At 60.9% G+C, this 19,339-nt stretch overlaps 1 protein-coding gene across 2 annotated transcripts in view; it reads left to right on the top strand.

The window, feature by feature from the left end:
- Positions 1-284: 284 nt before the first annotated feature.
- The window catches only part of Sh3pxd2b (SH3 and PX domains 2B), a 76,008-nt gene continuing 56,953 nt past the window's right edge, over positions 285-19,339 (top strand). For both annotated transcript variants that reach the window (XM_046421364.1, XM_058571836.1), the window contains exon 1: positions 285-452. In XM_046421364.1, the coding sequence (XP_046277320.1) occupies positions 378-452 (75 nt within the window). In that variant the 5' untranslated portion in view covers positions 285-377. The remainder of the gene's footprint in view (positions 453-19,339) is intronic.

Genomic DNA, 19,339 nt, shown 5'->3' with positions numbered 1-19,339 from the left:
TCCCGGAGCAAGCAAGTGCGAGAACGCGTCCCGGGGCACTCCAAAAACGGACGGCGGAGGCCAGTCCCCACCGCCCGGGGCGCGAGTGCGGCGCGCCGGGACAAAGGCCGGGCGGGGGCCGGACGGGGGCAGGACGTGGCCCGCGGGGGCCGCGCGCCGGGCGGGCGCGGGGACCTTTAAGGGGCGGGTACAGGGCGGGGCCTCTCTAGGGGCGGGGCCTTCCGGGGGCGGGGCCTGGACTGCGGGCGGCTGGAGAGCGCGCGGAACGAAGGGCGGCGGCGGCTCGTGCTCGGCGCGGGCTCCGGATCGCGCTCGTCCCCGCTCCCGGCTCCCGGCTCCGGTCCCTCAGCCCGCCCCGGCCCCGCGGATCAGCGGCCATGCCGCCGCGGCGCAGCATCGTCGAGGTGAAAGTGCTGGACGTGCAGAAGCGGCGGGTGCCCAACAAGCATTATGTGAGTGCGGCGCGGCCCCCACGCCCCCTCGAGCCCCTGGCGCCCAGGGCCAGCGAGAGCCCCGGCCCGGGGACGCCCGCCCGCCCGCCTCGTGCCTGGTTCCGCGCCGTCAGCCCGACCCCGCTCCCCTCCCCCTCGCCTGCTGGCCCCGTCCCCTCCTCCTCCCTTCCTCCCGCCTGGTCCCCTGCTCCCCTCTGCCGCTCCCCTTCCCTTTCCGTCTCCCCCAGCCCTGCAGCTCCGGTGCTGCCCATCCGTGAAAAAGTCCGGCCCCAGCCGGTGTAGGGGACAGAGAGGAAAAGGGAGAGAGACAGAAGCGCCTGCTCGCGGGTCGCCCCTCATTGTCCAGAGGTACCTGACCCGCAGTGCCCAGCCAACAGGTAGCCCCTCTGAGCATTGCCGCGTTTGGCCCCATCCTTTTGGGACACCCAGCCTGAGCGAGCTAGATCTCTGGAAATGGCTCATTGGAGTCACCCCCCCCCCCCATAACTTCCGTGTAAAACTATAGGAAAGTTTTCTCTGGGAATCTCCCTCTGTGAAATGAGAGTCGTGTTTGGAGCTGGCGAGGACTAGAGAAAATGGGCCAGTAGTGTCCTTTTGCAGATGGGAAGGGTGAGGCTCTGAGGCTGCGGGTTCCAAATCACAGAGCTGTGTTCAGGCCTTCCCTCCTTCTGGAAGGTGAGCTTGGGGCTCCTGGTGACCTGCAGGTGGAAAGAGGCCATGCCTGGGTCCAGGTAGCCCTGAGACCACCTCAGAGCTTCTGGGTGGAGAGATGATAGGTGGAGAGGAGGTCTTGGGGAAGGCCTCCCTCCAGGAGGAAGGGGCTGTGGTGTCTCAGGGGATGAAAAGTGGGCAGCAGAGAAGTTAACCAGGAAGGGGAAAAAAAGCAAGAGGGAGGAAAAGAATCCTAACAAAGAAGTGGAGAACAATGACTAGAAAAGGGCGTTGGCTGTCTAAATTCGGCTCCTGGGCCTCCCTGGAAGCCCTCTTTGCATCTATTTTTTAAAGAGACTCATCCTTACAAAGCAGAGCTACATGCCTTCCATGAATAGCCTATAAAATTCTGGAGATAGTGGGGAATCCACTGTGCAGTCTACAAGAAAGGGCGTGCTGTGCGGGTCTGTATTGTTATTGGCTGGGCAGCCAGCTATTCAGCCCTCAGCTGGGCGGTGGGAAGCTATTTCCTGGACCTGTGGCATCTTTAAATAGAGTGAAGTTTCCCTCGATCCAAGCTGAGCTAAATTGTCTCCCCCCTCACACCAACCTTTTTTTTTTTTTTTAACTGCTTCAAGTGCTGCCAAATCTTGGTTTCTTGTTGGAGCCTGTTGAGTGTGTTAACTGAGTTGCCTTTTTGGTATGAAGATAGTTTTCACCAACATGGCAACAGAAGAAGTCTGGAATTCTCCATGCTGCCTCCCCCCCAGATCTGTGAGCTAGTCGAAGGGAATAGATACAGCCACTGAGGACTGGGCATCATCGTCCTCCCTCCTGTCCTCGCCTTTCACATGCATCAAGAGACCGTTCTCATGCCCCCTTGACAGATGAGGAAACCAAGGTTCACAAAGTTGAGGTTCTGTGCCTGAGGTCACAGTCAGGAGCAGAGCAAGTATGTCAATCCAGGTCTGTTGGGCTCCCAATTTGCTGTCCTATCAGATCACACAGCCTCCCAGATCCCAAATCCCCACACTTTCCCTGGGCAAAGTCCACTTGAAAACTGGGAAATCGGCCATGTCATTTGAGATAAGCCAGAAGTCCTCATTCTCTGCTCCAGCAGATGCCTTCTTGCTACACGTTTTTTGAAGGGTTTGCAGGTTTGGGGACATCTTGCTAAGCTCTCAGCCACTCTTTAGGGGTCCCTTGAAGCAAGTCTGTGTTCCCACGTTTATTGGCTCAGATCTTGGTCTCCCAGCTTGCTGTGTGTGCTCTGCGCCTCGGTTTCCTCATCTGTAAGATGGGGACGATGGTGCCCTCTTCCAGGGTAGCCACCCTGTGACTGGCAGGAATGGAGTTCCTTAGCTCCCTGCAGCCTGCCTGCCGCATGGCGGCCACGTCACTGTGCTTGGGAGCATGCCGAAGTCACATGGGGGAGGGGAGTCCACCAGGGACTTGTTTCTCTGCATGTGGTTTTAGTCACTGGTGTGATTCAAGGGGCCATCTCCCTTCTGGCCAGCGTGTGGGGGCGACGTGGCTGAGCTGAAGCTGAGGCATCTGCAGGGACAGAGAGTTTGGTGCCATGAGAGCAAGGGGTTCAGACCTGGAGGGACTGGAGTACCACCACCCTGGTTCCCGAAGCCTGCCCCCATCCCCACCCTGAAAGGAGCCGGTGAGGGAACAGCTGTTAGAAGGCTTGGACTTGGGCTCCCATTTAGTGTCCCTTTAGGAAGCCACCGTGAAGAGAGCGTGAGCTGGGGGCTGGGCAGTCCTGGTCTCCACCACTTTCTGCTGTGTGACTTTGCACAGGTCGGTTTGCCTCTCTGAGCCCTGGCTTTCATGATCTGCAGATTGTGAACACTGCTGGTTTCCTCTGGGACCAAGTTTCTCGACCTTAGCACTGCTGACCTTTGGTCCAGGTTGTTCTTTGTTGTGGGGCTGTCCCTGGCATGAAGGGTGTTTAGCAGAAGCCCTGACCTTACCACCGCTCACCAGGCCCCACTTCTTCAAACTTCCACCCGCCCCATGTGGTATGAACTTCCACCACAGGAACCCCTGGGGGACACTCTACCTCCAAACCTCAGTAAGGAGCGTCTGTCAACAGAATATGCAGAGCAGCTTCAGAGTGTCCAGTCACCACATACCCAGTCCCCCTTCCTGTCCCCCCATTTGCAGCTACCTCAGCCACCATCTGCTCATCAGCAGTCACCTCGGAGGGACAGGTCATGGTGCTGCAGATGTCTTTAGAGAGCATGCCTGGAGCTCAGGTCTGGCCACAAGGGCTAGCCACCTGTTCCGCCCCAAGTGGCATCTTCCCCATGTCGGGATGGCGTCCTCTCCAGCCCCAGCCCGGCCTGCCTCACTTGTGGGCAGAGGCTGCCTCAGTGTGCCCAGGGCTACAGGCCAGGTGTGGGAAATGCAGGGGCTGACACTCCCGGGGGGCCTCTGAGACCCCAGCAGTGAGGCTGAATTGACGACGATTTTGTTTGAGGAGGGCTCCCCTGGAGCTGTGGCCTGCTGCTTCTCTGCCCACACCCACCCTGCCCACCCCAGAGCCCCAGGGTCTGGGAGTGAATGGGAAGGGGCATCTGAGTGTGGCATCCTCTGGAGTCCCTGATTGTGCCCTTCCAGCTCAGGGAGGAGGAGGACTGTGGGACTGGGTTGTCTGGGTTGCCGGTCTCCGGCACTGGCGGGTACCTGGGGGCATTTGGTTTAGCAGAGTCTGGTCTGCGGGGCCGGAAGAGGCTGCCTGCTCTGCACGGGAGCCTTCAGGTCACGGGGAGCAGGACGGGTCATCCTCCTGGAGCCATCCGAGGACAGCTGAAGTGCACCCACTGCTGTGGCCAGGCACCGATGAAGCTGTCTCTGTGCTCAGTGGTCACCATGGCCCTTTAAACTGGGCATGTTGTATTATATGAATCCAGTGCTTCAAATACATAGAACAGAGACCAAAGTAAACACAGGTCAATAGCCTTCACTCCTCCTCTTGGCCAAAGCACGACGTCTCCCATGTACGCTGCAGATCCGTTTTACTTTTTAAGAAATAAATCATTAAACTGGACATGGTGGTGCACATCTGTAATCCCAGCTACTCAGGAGGCTGAGGCCGGAGGATTGCAAGTTCAAGGCCAGTGTCAGCAACTTAGTGAGGCCCTGGATCAAAATAAGAAATATAAAGGGCAGGGGCTGGGGCTCAGTGGTTAAACGCCCCTGGGTTTAATCCTCCGTACCCCAAAATATACACAGGTAGAGACCAACAGACAGGATTTTTCTTTAACAGCTTTATTGAGGTCTCATTTACGTGCCACAAGAAGAACTCACTGATCTTTTTCGTGGGTTTCTAGAGCTCAGTAGCCATCACCACAATCTGGTTTTAGGACATTCCCATCACCAGCCTCCCCAGGTGCCTCCTGCCCCTTCAGGAGCCCCTCTGCCCAGCCTGCATCAGTGTCTTTGCCTCCCACCTGCCGACCAGCCACCTCAGATTGTCCCGAAAGTTTCAAACCGTGCGAGAGCAGCTGGCTTTAAGAGCTGTGTTAGCCCCCCTGTCCTCAGCGGCTCCAGAGCTGTCCCCTCCTCGGCCCCCATGCCCTAGCAGCCAGCCTGGGGCTTCCTCGAGCCTGTTCAGGGACCTGCTGGGGCCTGGGCTCTGTGTGTGTCTGTGTGCAGATCTGTGGCCTTGCTTCACCCTGAGCTGTCAGATGTCTCAGTCACACCAGTCTGCTCCGTCCTCACGCCTGCATCAGTCATGTCAGTCCTCTTCTGTGAATTGCCCAATGTCACCCTTCTCCCCTTTGCCAGTGTGGTTTGTTACTTTCTTCTCTAGTTTTGAAGGATCTATTTATATATCAGGATTCTAATCTCTCAGGTAGTTTCCTTAGGGTTCTTTCTTTCCCCTACGGAGCTGGGGGCTCAGAGGTAGAGGCACATGTCTGAGGTCACACAGCAAGGAGTGGCTGCAAGGGAACTGAGCTAGATGGCTTTGTGTTGGTGGAGACAGAGCAGCCCTGCCATCCCACCACCCAGCCAAGTGACCGTGGATGGCTCACTTTTGCTCCTTGGCCCCAGTTCTCCCTTATGTGAGATGTCAGAGCCACCCTGGGCCCTTCCCTGATCCCCCAGTCCCTCCAGCCTAGAGAGACACAGTGAGCGTCACTGCCAACCTCAGTCACCCTCACCCGGGGAGCTCTGGGTGGGTGGTGGCCTGGGGTGCCAGGTGGGCCCGGCCTGTGAAAGCTCCCTCCTTGGTTAACCAGGCTCTGGGAGGCTGCAGTCACCGTGCCACACAGTGGCGTCCCAGGCAGATCTGAGTGTTCGGCTTTCCCGTCCCCGTCCCCGACCCGTCCCCGCCCTGCGGAGGCCCCTGGCTGGTTGGCTCAGAGGTCTGGAGCCAGCTGTGGCTCTGCTGCCCAGAGTCCCTGTGTGTTTCCAGCACCCCCCCTTTCCCTGGCACCCCGCGGTGGAAACCCGGGGGCCGCGGCAGACACGGGGAAGAACTTGGATGTTGGAGGTGGCACACTGGGGAATTCTGCGTGGCCATAGCCCCAACCTGGTGTCCACGTCTGGAGACCAGGCACAGCCAGTGCCCTCGCAGCTGTTGCTGGTCAAGGGCCCGAGGGTGCCCACGCTCAGTCTGCCCCTGCGGGCTGGAGGCCAGGGGGTAACTTGTCCCTGGAAAGACCTGCGTCCGCCTCCAGCATGCCTGGGCGTCTGTAAGTGGGCGGTGGCCCCTGCCTGCAAGTAGGGTGGTCAGCAGGTCCGGCTCATGACACGGGCCCGAGCCTGGTAGCTCCTGCAGTGAGTGGTGGCCATGAACACACTGTTAAGGGTACTGACAGCCACAACCTGAGCCATGTCCCTCCCTGCCTGCTGGGCACCAAGCTGTAGCTGGACAGACCGTGAGCAAGGCTCAGCCCTGGGCTCTTATATCTTGGGGCCCTTGGGTGTGACGTTTAAATGGCAGGGTGTGCCTCCCGAGAGGCCAGTGGAGGCGGGCGGAGGCGGGCGGAGGACCCTAATTGGCGCTGGCCTTCCAGGATGCCCGCGGGCCTGACAGCTGTGCTCCACGTCCTGATCCCCCTCTGGCCCTCTGGTCCCCTCCCCTGTCCACAGTGTCACCTCTCCTACACGCTGGCTTCCTGCAGGTGTCCCAAGGCCAAAGGTTGTGGAGCTGCCACATCCTCAAATTATTTGGGCTGTCAGTTGAGTTCAGACTTTGGATCCGGGCCTCGGGTGACAGCTCAGGGTCCAGCCCTGCCGTGCCACCTTCCACCCGTGGCCTGTCTGTGCCTTGTTGTCCTTGGTGAGATGGGGATGGCAATAGCTCCAATTCCGTCGGGCTATTGTGGCACTGGGGGCGACTGTCTCAGGAGCACCGCCGCCCGTCACCCACCGTGGGGGTTGGTAACTCCTTAAACCCCATCAGGAGAGAGCCAGCTGAGGGAGGTGGCCGTCTTCCCATGCCAGAGTGCCACCAAGGTGGCCCAGACGCCTTCCCTCTCTGTCTCTGGAACAGTGCGCGCAGCAGCTGGTGAGAGCGGCGTGTGGCCGAGTCCCACCTGGTGGCCGAGGAGGCTGGGAACGGGCGTCTCGGCCCAGGAAGAGAGCTCTCAGAATGGACGCTCTTGCTGTTTTTCGCGTGTCTGTGCTTTTTTCTGTTTTCCAAACGTTCTGCAGTGGGCACACCGTCCTGTTTTTAGTAAAAATAAGAAAATAGGAATGCTCGTGTCAAAAAGGAGCAGTGCCAAGCCGCGCGCCCCCAGCCCACATCCTGCCGCCCGCCCCCCCTGCAGGCTGCCCGGTTGGCTGGCCAGTCCTCCCAGGCCACCCGCTCTGCTCCCCCAGCCCCGCCTGAGGGAGGGCTCAGGATGTGGCTTCCCTGTCTGGAGCTGAAGAAGCAGAAAGTGCGAGTGTCAGTCCCCAGGGGCGGCAGGCGCCCTCCTTACCATGCACCTCGCCAGGCCCCTGCCCCTCAGCTGAGGCCTGCAGCCTGGCCTGGCCACACCCTGAGGTCACAGGAGCACTGGAAAGACCCTGCAAGTTAGAGTGTGTCCCACACCCGTTCCCTGGGCTTTGCACTCAGCCACTGTCACCACAAGGGGTGCCCGCAGGAGCAAGAGGACGAGGCTTCCCCTAGAGGATGAGCTCCCTTTAGGGGACTTCTTCCCCTCGAGGACAAGGCTCCCTCAGGGGACTTCTCCCCGCCACGTGTGCCCTGGTTGCAGGTGACGGGTTCCTTCCTCTGGAAGCTGCTGTAGGGAGAACGACTCTGTGCTCCCATCCTCTGGAGACGGGGCCAGCTATGAGTCTCTGCAGCCTCTCTGTCCCCAGGCCCAGTGGGAGCTGAGGGGCTGGGGAGGCCTGCTCAGAGGCTGCGGCTCTGGCTGGGAAGTGGGCTCAACCTCGTTCCAGGCGCTGGCCCTGAGTCTCCTTGAGGAAGTGGGCGGCACATTGGGAGATTCAGGAGCTTCTGTGCAGAATGCCTGGGGACACGCACTGCTGGTCAGCTGTCCCTGGAGTTTCCCAGCCTGGGGTCATGCCCCAAAGCCATGTGGAGCTGGCATCCCTTGCCCCCTGGGTGTGTCATGGGAACCGTCTGGCAGGAGAGACCCAGAGGCTTGGAGCCTGCAGCAGGGGCACCAGGCTCAGGGGTGGCCGTCCCCTTGGGACTCTCCCTCGGAACCTGCGTACTCCCTCTTGGCTCCCTCTTGGGGCACTCTCCCCCATCACTCCCATGTGCCTGAGTTCCTGGCCTGTGGCCTCCTTCCAGTGATGGCCGGAGGCGGGCGGGGCTCTGGGTCTGCCACTCCATCTCTAGCCACCAGAAGGTCCAGGGTGCCAGATTAGCAGATGGAAACCCAGGGCACCCAGCACAACTTGAATTTCAGATAAACACACAGTATCTGGGACACATTTATGCTAAATGCCGTTTGGCTGCTTCATCATGTCTCTGAAATTCAGATTTTCCTGGGCATCCCGGGCTCCGCACTGTGCTCCCAAAACCACCACCAAAAAAAACTCCCTGCATTGTACGATCGCAGTCCTTTCTTGAGAATGTGGGGCACAAACACACGGCGCTCCGGGCCAGGCGTTGCGCAGCTCGGGTGCTGGGTAGGTGATGGCCAGGAGACCCCCAAGTAGGACCTGGGGTGAGCCTCACACCTGTGGCCTCGGCTTCTGGGGAGACTTGGGGACAGCAGCACCTTGAAAGCTGATGTCAAGCATGGGAGGGGTGTTATCGAGGGACAAGGGCAGCGCAATGGCAGGCACGGAGGGCAGGAGGGCAGGACAGGAGAGACTGGAGGGGGGCCTGGGCTCCTGACTGGCCGAGAACCCCAGGGGATGGAGGCAGGGCCGCCCTGGGGAGCCCTGGCCTGGGGCTCAGGAACAGAGGCAGATGCTGGATGGGAGGCCCTGGAAGAGCCGGCGCCCAGGCCTCCCCAGCTTGATGGGCGGGCAGGGCCCCCCCCACACAGACCCGCCTCTCCATGTTTAATGATAGTGTCCCCCGCTGGTGGACAGCCACTGTTGGAGGGCGTCTTCCGTGCCCGAGGGTCTTATTGCTTTATGTCGCTGCACCTCTGCGAGGCAAGAGCCAGTGTGCAGGTTCTGGATCCAGTGACAGAAGCCACCGATGTGCTGGGAGATGAGGCTGGCAGAGGCAGCAGAGAGCTGGGCACCCAGCTGTGGAAAAACGGCGGGCAGCTGGAGCCCCTGGAGTGGGCATGAGGCTGCCCAGAGGCCACCTTTGGGCCAGCCACTGGGTCCAGTTCCAGGAAGAGAGATTCTGATTGGCCCAGCCAGGTCAGACTCTCCAGTGGGTGGGTGTCATGATTGACAGCGTCACCGACGTTGCTAGTAAGGGACGTAGAGTTGGGGGTCTGCCACTGGGAGGAGGGGGCCTGGGGAGGCGGAGACAGCGCGCACTCTGTGGGTGCCGTCAGAAGCCCATCTCACAAACGTGGAAACTGAGGCCGAGAAGGGAGCCCAGTTTTCTGGGGATCACGCTGGCCCTGCTCCCGTCACTGTCTGAAGAGGGGCACAGCCCGCCGGCCACCCCCACTGCACACCCTGGGGTTGCCTGACGCACAGGAGGATGGGAGCTACCCTGCAGACCCAGCAGAGCCAAGCTGTGGCCCTCCCACTAGGCCCTGGAGCGGGACCCACCAGGGGCATCACCGTTTCCGCCTCCCGGGCCAAGGTGTGAATCAGCAGCCCAGGCTTGGGGCCGCCCTTGGCTTCCGGACAGTTCCACAAATGTGGTTTATTGTCAGCACTTTGGCCCGGGGCCTGAGAGGCTGAGGTGACCAGGCTCCATCCTGTCCTCAGAGGGTGGCCCTCTGTTCAGCAGGCCTTGGCCCACAGGGCCTGCAGCTGGCTGCGGGAAGGGAGGGCCAGAGGCTGGGCTGCCTGCCCACTGCTGGGGTGTCCTGGGTGTCAACCGGAGACCCGTGGTTGGGGTCGGGAAGGCCGGCCTGCAAAGCGTTCTCAGCATGGCCCTTGAACTTGGAAGGGGGAGGCTTGATCTGAATTCTCACCAACCTCCAGCTGAAACTTGGCTTGCCTTCTGTTATTAACGAAGGCTACTGCCCATGGTGACAGTAGTGACGCGTGGGACTTTGCCACCTGAAGAAATCATAGTGGCTCCCTGGATCCTCACAGGTCATTTGTGCATCGCGCTGCTACTAGTTACGGTGTCCTGTGACCTCCCCCCCACTGGATTTTTTTGTGACTTTATTGTTTTAATATCGTCCTGGTTTTGTTTTTGAGACATTTTAATGACTGTGGTTCTGTTAAATTCATTTCATTTGAAGTCCTGTGTGTTTCACTCATTTGAAATCATTCTGAGGCTATATCAGATTTCCAAAGGGGTCCTTGGCTCCCCAAAAGCTGACAGGCCCCTGCAAAGAGGTTTCAGAGGTTGGGCTTGGATGCCCCACGGAGTGCCTCTCGCCTGGCTCTGCCGGCTCCTGGCTGTGCAGCCTTGAGTGAGTGGTCTGCCTCTCTGTGCTTTTCTGTAAGTTGAGGCAAGAGTAACTGTGAACTGGCCCTGGAGAGGGCTGAGCCCCGACCTGGCTTGGGAAAGAGAAGCGTTGACAGACGGTGGCCTGTAGTCGTCATTCTTATCATCATCTGACTAAGGATGCCTGCTTAGCCAGTGGCCTCAAAGGACCCGACGCAGGCGGTGTGGAGCGCGCTGAGAAAGACCCTCCATGAGCGGTCCAGAGGCGCCCCCCGGACGTGAAGGGGCTCTCCTCACAGGTGGGCGTGTCTGGAGTCGCGGGTGGTGATGGAAACAGTGTTCCAGGTGGACGTCTGTCGTGGCGGCCTGAGCGGGCACTGAGGACCCCTGATGGCGGTGTCCGGAGTGTCCCTGAGAGGCCGCTCAGCCGCCCCTGACTGCAGGCAGAGCAAAGGTCTCGGATAAAGCCGCCCACCCGCTGCTGCCCTCTGCGCACACCTCCATGGCCGTGAGTCCTGGGCAGGGCAGGGCACAGTGACCGCGGACATGGCGTCCACAGGGCAGAGTTGTAAGTCGTCTGGAGACAGTTAAAGCAGCAGGGCCGCGCGTGCAGGTGTCTGTCATTTATAGAGGGGCCTGAGCACCCAGGGTTGGGGTGTCTCAGGGACGGGGTGGAGGGGCTCCTGGAGCTAGTCTCAGGGCACGGAGGAATGACCTCTGGGCCACCTCAGCTGTGAAAATGTTTCTGTGCCTGAGAAGGTCTGCGAGGGAGCCCCCAGCACCCAAGCGAGAAATGAGGCGTGGAGGACCTCGGTCCCCACAGACCACTCGCTACGGCCAAACTGGACAGGTCCCCTGACCTCCTGGGCCTTCTCTGTTCCCTGTGGTACAGAACAGTGATGCAGGATTGGAGGGTGCTAAGATGGGGCGCGTCGAGCTCCTCCTAGACCCTCAAATGCTGGAGAGCACATTAAATTCTACGTATGTTTATCACTGTCCAAGCCTTCTCCGGGGAGGAGAGGACAGTGTGAAATGACATCAGAGTCCACTAGGGCCCTCCCTGGATGGAGAGATGATGCTCTGCCTGGTTGGGAGCTCAGCAAGGTGCAACCCAGGGGCGGCCCAGGTGCCCACAGAATCTGACCTCAGGAGCCACATACATTTCATGCAGAAAAAGGGGCTCCTTGTCTTTACAGAGTTGGCAACCCACACAGGCAGCCGCTCCCCTTTACCCAGTACTGGAGCCTGTTTAGTCGTAAGGAAGTGCTTGTTAAATACGAATCCACGTTTTCTTTAATGGGGGCACTGAGAGGACTCAGGCTACGTACTGTTGGTAGTAATCAGTTTTCCATTGCTACAACAAAATACCTGAGGTTTGGTAATTTACAAAGAAAAGAAGTTTGTTTAGCTCAGTTTTGGAGGCTAAAAAAGTCCAAATAGCCTGGCACCAGCTCTGGTAAGGTCCACCCGGCTGTATCATGTCCTGATGGCTGGCACTATAATGTTGGGAGCAGCTTAGAGAGGGAGAGATCACCTGAGGAAGGAAGCCGGGAAGTGGGGAGGGGTCAGCTTGCCCTTCGGATAACCACTCATTCTTGTAGACCTGGCCAGGTCCCTCCTGAGGGCAAGGAGGACTCAGTCCCCCTGCAGCAGTCCAGCCTGGACCCTGCTCCCAACACGAGCCCTTAGGGCAAACTACATCCAAACCATAGCCCTGTGGCAGAGCACCTGTGCCAGGTGAGCAGAGGGGCTGAGGTGGGAGGAGTCTGCTGCCCACCAAAGGCCAGTCTGAGCCGAGGTGCTGGGTGCAGGGAGGGAGACGGCAAGGAGCAGGGTGCGAGGCTCCTCGCTCTGACCCTTCCCACCCCTGACCCCTGGCTCCTCCCTGGGCCCCTGCCACCGGGGGATCCCGCCAGCTCCTTTACCTCCTAGTGCCAGGCTCTGGGGTCTCCCCTGCTGGCTGGGGGGTGTGTGGCCTCTGTGCACCTGTGTCACCTGGCTCTGCAGAGAAGGGTGTGGGAGGAGGACAGCAGCCACCCTGTGCTGACACCTGCTGCACACGCCTGGCACTGTGCTGGGGCCCTGCACATCCAGAGTCCCCTGGTCTGGTCCTGGCTGCCACCCCGCCAGCTGGTCCCTTGTACAGCGGGAGTTGGGCTGGGTGGGACTTGCCTCCCTCACAGCTGGAAGTCCAGGGCAAGGTCACGGTTGGGGTCAGCTCCCCCCCCCCGTCCCGAGCAGCCAGGTTGGAAAGCGCAGGTGGGGCGCTGGCGTGGCTGGTGCCATGTGGCCCGGGCACTCTGGTCCCTGCTGCCCGCCCACCCTGGCTCAGGCCCTCAGCCCCTGCTGCCCCCCCCCCCCCGGCTCAGGCCCTCAGCCCCTGCTGCCCCCCCTGGTCCTGGCACTCGGACCCTGCTGCCCACCATGGCTGGGCACTCACTTGGCCCCTGCTGCCCACCCGCCCTGGCCCGGGCACTCACTCGGGTCCCTGCTGCCCACCCGCCCTGGCCGGCTGCTCCCACCACCGAGGCCCCCTGCTGCTGGGTGGTGGTGGCTGTTTCTGAGGTTTCTCAGTTGACACGTGACGAGTGTCCGTTCGTATGGGGTGCGCCCTGGGATATTTCAGTACAGCGTGACCAGGTCGTGACCCGCATGCCGTCACCTCAGCGTTCATCATGGCTTTGTGTTGGGGACGTTCAGAACCCTTGAGTTGAGGTTTGAATCTGCAGCTGGTTGTCCACCAGGGTTGCCCTACTGTGTGGCCAGGACTAGGAGCTCGTCCTCCTGCCCAGCTGACCGTCCCCCGGCCCTCCACGCCCCCTCCCAGGGCATCCCAGGTGCCACCTTGCTGGGTGGCAGGGTTCATCCTTACGGCTAGCCCACGGACGTTGTGAATGCTCTCGTGTCCTTCGTCCACTCATCCCTCGGTGGTCCTCCCGGCCCCACTTCGGCCTGCTGACTTCAGTTCCTCTGTATACCTGCCTGAGGTGCTGGCGCTGGGTCACACAGGGTGCTGTTCCTAGGTCCTGGTGCTGGGTCACATGGTGGTGCTGTTCCTAGGTCCTGGTGCTGGGTCACATGGTGGTGCTGTTCCTAAGTGGTGGCTCTGGGTCACACAGCAGTGCTGTTCCTAGGTGCAAGTGCTGGGTCACACGGTGGTGCTGTTCCTAGGTCCTGGTGCTGGGTCACACGGTGGTACTATTCCTAGGTCCTGGTGCTGGGTCACACGGTGGTGCTGTTCCTAGGTGGTGGCTCTGGGTCACACGGTGGTACTATTCCTAGGTGCTGGTGCTGTTCCTAGGTTTCTGGGGCTCCTCCCAGGCTCTCCATGGCGGCTGCACTAATCTGCGTCCGGCTGACGGCGCGTGGCAGCTCCCCTTTCTCTGGGCCTTGCCAGCGTGTGCTGTTTTTTGTCTTTTTCTTGATTCCCATTCTAACTGGAGCGAGATGCTGTTCCATTGTGGTTTTGAGGTCTGCTCTGCTGTCTGGGAGGAAACCAGTGCAATTGCTGATGGTCCACGTGACCCTTTCTCGCCTGGTGCCCTCAGTTAGAAAGGGGCCTTCTGGACTCAGGCAAGCCTGAGTTCCAGTTCTGCCACCCTCCCTAACCGCTGTGTGACTTTGGGCAAGTGGGCTGACCTCTCTGAACATCTGCTGGTAACATGGGGTGGAAAACAGGCTGCGCTCCGTAGGGTTTCCTAGAAGCAGAGCGCTGGGGATGCAGCCAGTGGTCACGAGGTGCTGGTCCCCAGCTGGGGAACAGCTCCTCCCTCCAGATACCGAGCTGTTGTCTCCTTGTGCAGAAAGCCTCCGCACACAAGGAACAGGACCCTTACCACCCCTTGCCCCGCAGAGGGCTGAGGGGCTGCGGCCTGTGACAGAATCCTGTCTCTGTCCAGTGCCTACCACATACCAGGCTCATGCTGGGCCTTTGGGTGTGAACCAAGACCCCTCCTGGGCTTTTCCTCCCACGTCTCCCAGCCTGAGTCCAATTCCTGGCCCTGTCACTTGCTGCTGTGTGACCTCAGGCAAGCCAGTCGCCCTCTCTGACTCTCCAGTAATATACCCTAAGGGAAGCACTTAGTGTCCTGCACAGTAAGACTGACACATGGGCTCATTTTGGTCCTTCCTGGTTGCCTGGAGCGGGCTCCTGGGCCATCTTGACCCGTGCACCCTGGGTACGGGCTCCTGGGCCATCTTGACCCGTGTGCCCTGGGTACGGTCGGGGCTGTGGTCGCTGTGGCTAAACAGGGGAGGCGGCCACCTGAGGTCTGGCCCGGCTCCTGCCCGCCTTGCCGGGCTCCTCCGAGGCTGGCACCCCCAGGATCTCAGCGAGGCCCGAGTGCCTGCCCTGGAGGCTTTCCTAGAAAGCCGGCCCGGGCGCCGCTGCCAGCACCTCTGCTTGCCATTGGAAGCTCCCGGTGCTGCCCGGGCCAGATGTGTGGAGAGGTGTGAGCTGGCCGCGGCGCCCAGCTGCGGTGCTCGCCAGTGTGGCCACCCGGCTGCATCTGAGTGCGGGCGCTCGGCCACCAGCCGCCGTGGGCATAGACCTGTGTTCGAGGCCGTGTCACGGAGTCCCAGGGTGACACTCCTGACTCCTCTTAACTCGCCCCGTGTCACGAGGTGTGAGTCGCCCGCGGGGACAGTGGCTGAGTCAGGCAGAGCCTGGGTCTCATCTCCACAAAGCCGATTCCTGGTGGCTCTGGAGCTTTTGGCGGGCAGTGTGCCGGGGCAGCTGTCAGGCCTGTGTCCTCGGTCCCCTGCCAGCCCTGCTGCTGTTCTCCCCGTTGCTCAGATGGAGAGAGCAAGGTCGGAGCCTGGGGGACTGTCCCCGCCGCGTCCGGCCACAGAGCCCCTCCGTGTCCGGGCTCCAGAGCGCCCTGCTGTCAGGTTCCTGTCGATGGCTGTAGCAGTGAGGGCTGGTTTGGTTCTTTACCTTCCGAGCAGAGTGGCCCTGCTCCTGGTGTTGTGTTCCCTGACGCCAGGTTCCATGGGGACTGCTGTGGACAGTGCCCGCCTCAGGGGAACGCCCGCCCTCCTGCCCCCCTGGGGTGGGATGGGCCTCCTGGAGGAGCGGAGCGGCTCCTGTGTCTTCTCCGCTGCTCCGTCGCTGGCTCAGAGCAGCCGGAGGGACGGGGACTCCTCCAGGTCGGGCCAGGCCTGCCTTTCCCTGTGACCAGGCCAACTCTGATGCTGGGCCCCTTGGCAGCTGAGCTCTGCATTCGGCCATTTCAGGAGTGGTGTCGCTGTCCAGGCAGAGAGCCCTTGAGCCAGGTCCTGTGACGGTGGACCATGTGGGACTATTTGCCTGTCTATTTGTATGGGCTTTTTGCCTGTCTGACTGCCTGTCTGTCTGTCTGCCTGTCTGTTTGCCCACCCCAGTCATCTCCTCTATCATGGTCAGGAGGCACCGAGGGGCAGGGGGTGAAGGAGGCAGACCTGGCCCTGTCCTGGGAGGTCACCAGCAGAGTGGGTGGCAGCAGAGTAGCCACGGACTCTGGGCTGACCAGACCCACACGCAGGGGCCTCGCAGGCAGGGGGAGGGGACTCCTGACCAGCACAGAGGAGTGGATCTAAGCGCAGGAGGGAGAGAAGGTGCCCACCAGAGGCAGGGCGCGTGCTGGGTCTAGGCAAGGGCAGCTGGCCCTGATGGGCCCCCAGGCCCCACGTGCTGCTCGCTGTCCTCCTTGGCCATGGGCATCACCCATCCCATGGTAAGGAGCCGGTACGCAGTGGGTCTCCTGATGCATGTGCCACGTGGGCAAATGACGGGAGAGCGTGGCATGGGGAGCTCGCCCCTCTCCTGGCTGCTGCCCCCTGGCCTGCCCACTGCACCTGTGCACAGTGGACCAGCATCCCCAGCCCCGCCTGCCCCACCTTGCCATGTGCCACGTGGACCAAGAACGGCCGGACACAGCCCTGGCTCCCAGGGGCCTGCCTGATCCGAGCACCACACACTCGAGTCTGGGCCCCGATCCAAGCATTCACTTAATTGAAAAAAAAAAACTGGAAAAAGAGAGAACTGGGCAGCCGGCCATCCCAGCGGGTCACTTGCCGTCGCGCCTGAGCCTGGTGATTCCTGCCGCTGATGTGGGCAGGAGAGCTGCAGCCTGGCTGGGGGTGGGGGTGTCCCAGGCCTGTGGACCGGGGTCTGGCCTTGGGCGCCCACCCCCAGCTGCTCTGCTCCTCGCGTCATGTCCTCCTCCCCCGCCTGAGGCCTCCGCCTTCCTGCAGCTGGAGGGGCGCCGGGTGTTGGGGAAAGCCCCCAGCACAGACCAGCACGCTGCGGGCAAGGCCACTGCACAGGGACATCGTAGCAACCCCCACCCCCGGCCACCTCCCCAATCCCGGGTTCCTTCCCAAAGGCCCGAGCTGGGCAGCGGTCTCTCCAGGAGGAAATTCAATGTGCTTCCATTTAAAAGAGGAATCCGCGATTCTCAGCACTTCCGGTGGCCGGGCTGCTGTGGGCTGTTGGGAATCAGACAAATCGCAGGGTGTTGCAGCTCCAGCAGAGGTGGCAGTCTGACCTACACAGGCAGATGCTGGGCAGACCGAGGGGACCAGGCCCGGGCCCGGGAGGAGCTGCGCCTGCTTCCCGTTAGCCAGGGCCTTGCCCTCCTCCCTCCTGGGCTGCGGCCGCTGCTCCCCCTTCTCGCTTGCTTCTCCCCCACCTGGGCCTGCACGTCCACCTCGGCCCGTGGCCAGGTCAGCGCACTGCTGCATTAGCAGGCTCTGCCTGGGACCTGCCAGCCCGGAAACAGCCAGGTGGGAGCTTCGAGGGTGGGGGTCCCAACCGTCTATTAAAGATGGTGTCTGATGCCGGGGTCTGTCGGGCCCCGGACACCCCTGGATGTGTTCCCCAAGACTCTCCGCAGGAAATGGGTCCATCTGCATCTTTTTGCTTTTAGATAACTTTTCTGATTGACAAACGTAAGGTGTGTGCCCAGGGAGAACAGCGTGCTGTTCAGTCCTGGGTGACGCCTGTGCCCATGGTGTAGGGTCACATTGGGTAATGAGCCTGGCCGTGGCCTTTAGCACTGGCCACTGCTTTGTGGTGAGAACCTTCAGAACCTCCTGGCTATCTTGAAATCTGCAGCATCCCTCTGCTGTGCCCTACAACACCAGAGCAACTCCTCCCTGAAGGACATGGCACCCCTCTCCAGCCTCCTGCCTCACCCCAGCCTCTGGTGGCCCCAGCCTCCTGCCTGCCCGGCCTTTTCACCGAACATGGTGGCCATGGGTGCTGATGTTGAAGTTGCCAAGCAGGATGCCCTGGGGGGCCCAGGCCAGTGACCACCACGGACCTGTTCGGCCCACACAGAAGCCAGCCCCCTACTGTACTTAGAGACTGGGGTCCTCCTCCCTCCATCAGGAAAGGGCCATGTCTTGTCTCCAGAATGAACAGCAATACCCGAGGGAGGGCCACAAGCCTTCCCCTCCCAAGGGGAGCCTCAGCTTCTGGTTTGACCTCCTCCCTAGTGGCTGGGAGGCTCAGAGGTCTCTGGCCTCAAATCCCTAACTATAAAAGAAAGACCAGACATTCACACATTCCCGTCTCGCCTGAGGCACGCAGGGCAGGCCTGTGGGCAGTGGAGCCCAGGCCCTGACTCGGTCTCCGTTAAATGGTCCCCTGGTGTCCGATGATGGCCTGCCGGCTGCAGGGTCCACCTCTGCCATATGCAGAGGAGCTAAAAGCGGAGCTCTAAAAGTGCTGTGGAAACCAGGGTGGACACCCAAACGCCTGCCCACTTAGCCTGTGCGGGATTCTGGAGCTTCTCAGAGGCCAGCTGGCCTCAGTCAACTCCAGAGCTGTCCAGATTCAGTGTTCTTTGGGTGGGTCCTCGCATAGGAGGCCAGAGGGGCACGGGGAACTTGCAAGAAAATCCAGACACTTGCAAAAGTCGAAAGTGTCCGCAGCTAAGAGCCTAGCCCTAAGCAAGTCACTACGAGGGGTTGACCAGATCAGGAATGTGGTGGGCGCACGGCCACTTAGCACTGGCCCCCCACAGCAGACACTGAGCCATGCCCGTGGTCCCCTCGGCCCTGCGGGAGGCACCCTGCCCACCTGTGCCCTCTCTTCAGGGTTCTCTGCTGCCACCCAGATCATTCCCACCAGCTCCGTAGAGCCAGGGGGCTTCTGCCCGAACAGAGGTGTCCATGGCACCGTGGCCACAGGCTCCAGGAAGAGGGAGGTGGCCAGCAAGGCCGCGCATGCCTCCTGTGCTCTTGGCCCTGAGGCCACTGTCACAGGTTTTAGGGCTCCTCGGTTCCCTCCACCTGACACAGCACTGTTCTTGAGCCTGACTCACTTTCGACTCAGCTGCTCTTGAAGGGAAGCTCCAGCCGTCCACCATAAATGGCAAAGCAGTGCCCCAGCTAGGCCCGAGGGAAGTGGCATTCCAAGGCAGGAGACAGCCCGCGCCGATCTCCTCCTGAGGAGCTCGGCCGCCCAGGGATCCTCTCCCCCTTACGGAAGGAGCCAAGCGAGTGTAGGAGGCACTGTCCCCACCAAAATCAAACACTGCCAGTGCACCCCGAGTGGGATACCTATCACGCCACCCCTCAGCAGCCTTCTAGTTGGCATCGTGGGGAGATTCAGCCAGACCTAGACACTCTGGGAACCCACCGGACAGGTTTGCCCTCAGGGATTTTATCAGCAGGGCAGAAGCCCCTTCTCATGCTCCGAGTCCACACGGAGGAAACCTGTGAGGTCACTGTGCTCCGGGGCCAGGCACAGCTGTTTCACATCGTCCTGGCAGGGGCGGCCTGTCTGGGGGCCCTGGGCCTTTGCAAGAGCTGCAGCCACAGCCGGGATCTGGGTTAGTGGGTGGCAGGAGCAAGGCTGTCTGACCCCCTGGGGCTTTGGGGATCTTGCTGAGGCCTCTTGCTGCCTTTGGCTTTGCCCAGGCCTGGCCCCTCCTGCCTCTCAGGGGCTGCTCAGCTTGATTCTGGCTTCAGTCTTTACTCCTGGCAGAACTGACCCCACTGACTGGCGCTTGGAAATGGAGCCCAAATTCCTGGTGCTTAGTGGGGCCTCGGTGCGCTGGCCTGGGGTTGGACCTGCCACGGGAGGTGAGGGTGAAGGACGGGACGAGTCACAGAGCATTTCCCTTCAAGTCCCAGTGTGAGCAGAGATTCTGACCAACATTTCTTCCATTTCTGGAGCTTTACAAAAGTTCTCATTCAGTCCTGTCGGTGGCCTGTGGGTGGGAAGGACCGGCGTCCAACACGGGGGCGTGAAGAGGCTGAGGTCTCACCCTAGCTCCATGAGCTCAGG

Source organism: Marmota monax, unplaced genomic scaffold (genome assembly GCF_021218885.2).
Source record: "Marmota monax isolate L192 unplaced genomic scaffold, Marmota_monax_Labrador192_F-V1.1 WCK01_AAM20220418_F8-fsc00084, whole genome shotgun sequence".
Lineage (NCBI taxonomy): Eukaryota > Metazoa > Chordata > Mammalia > Rodentia > Sciuridae > Marmota > Marmota monax.
This window is presented reverse-complemented; position numbering and strand designations above follow the sequence as displayed.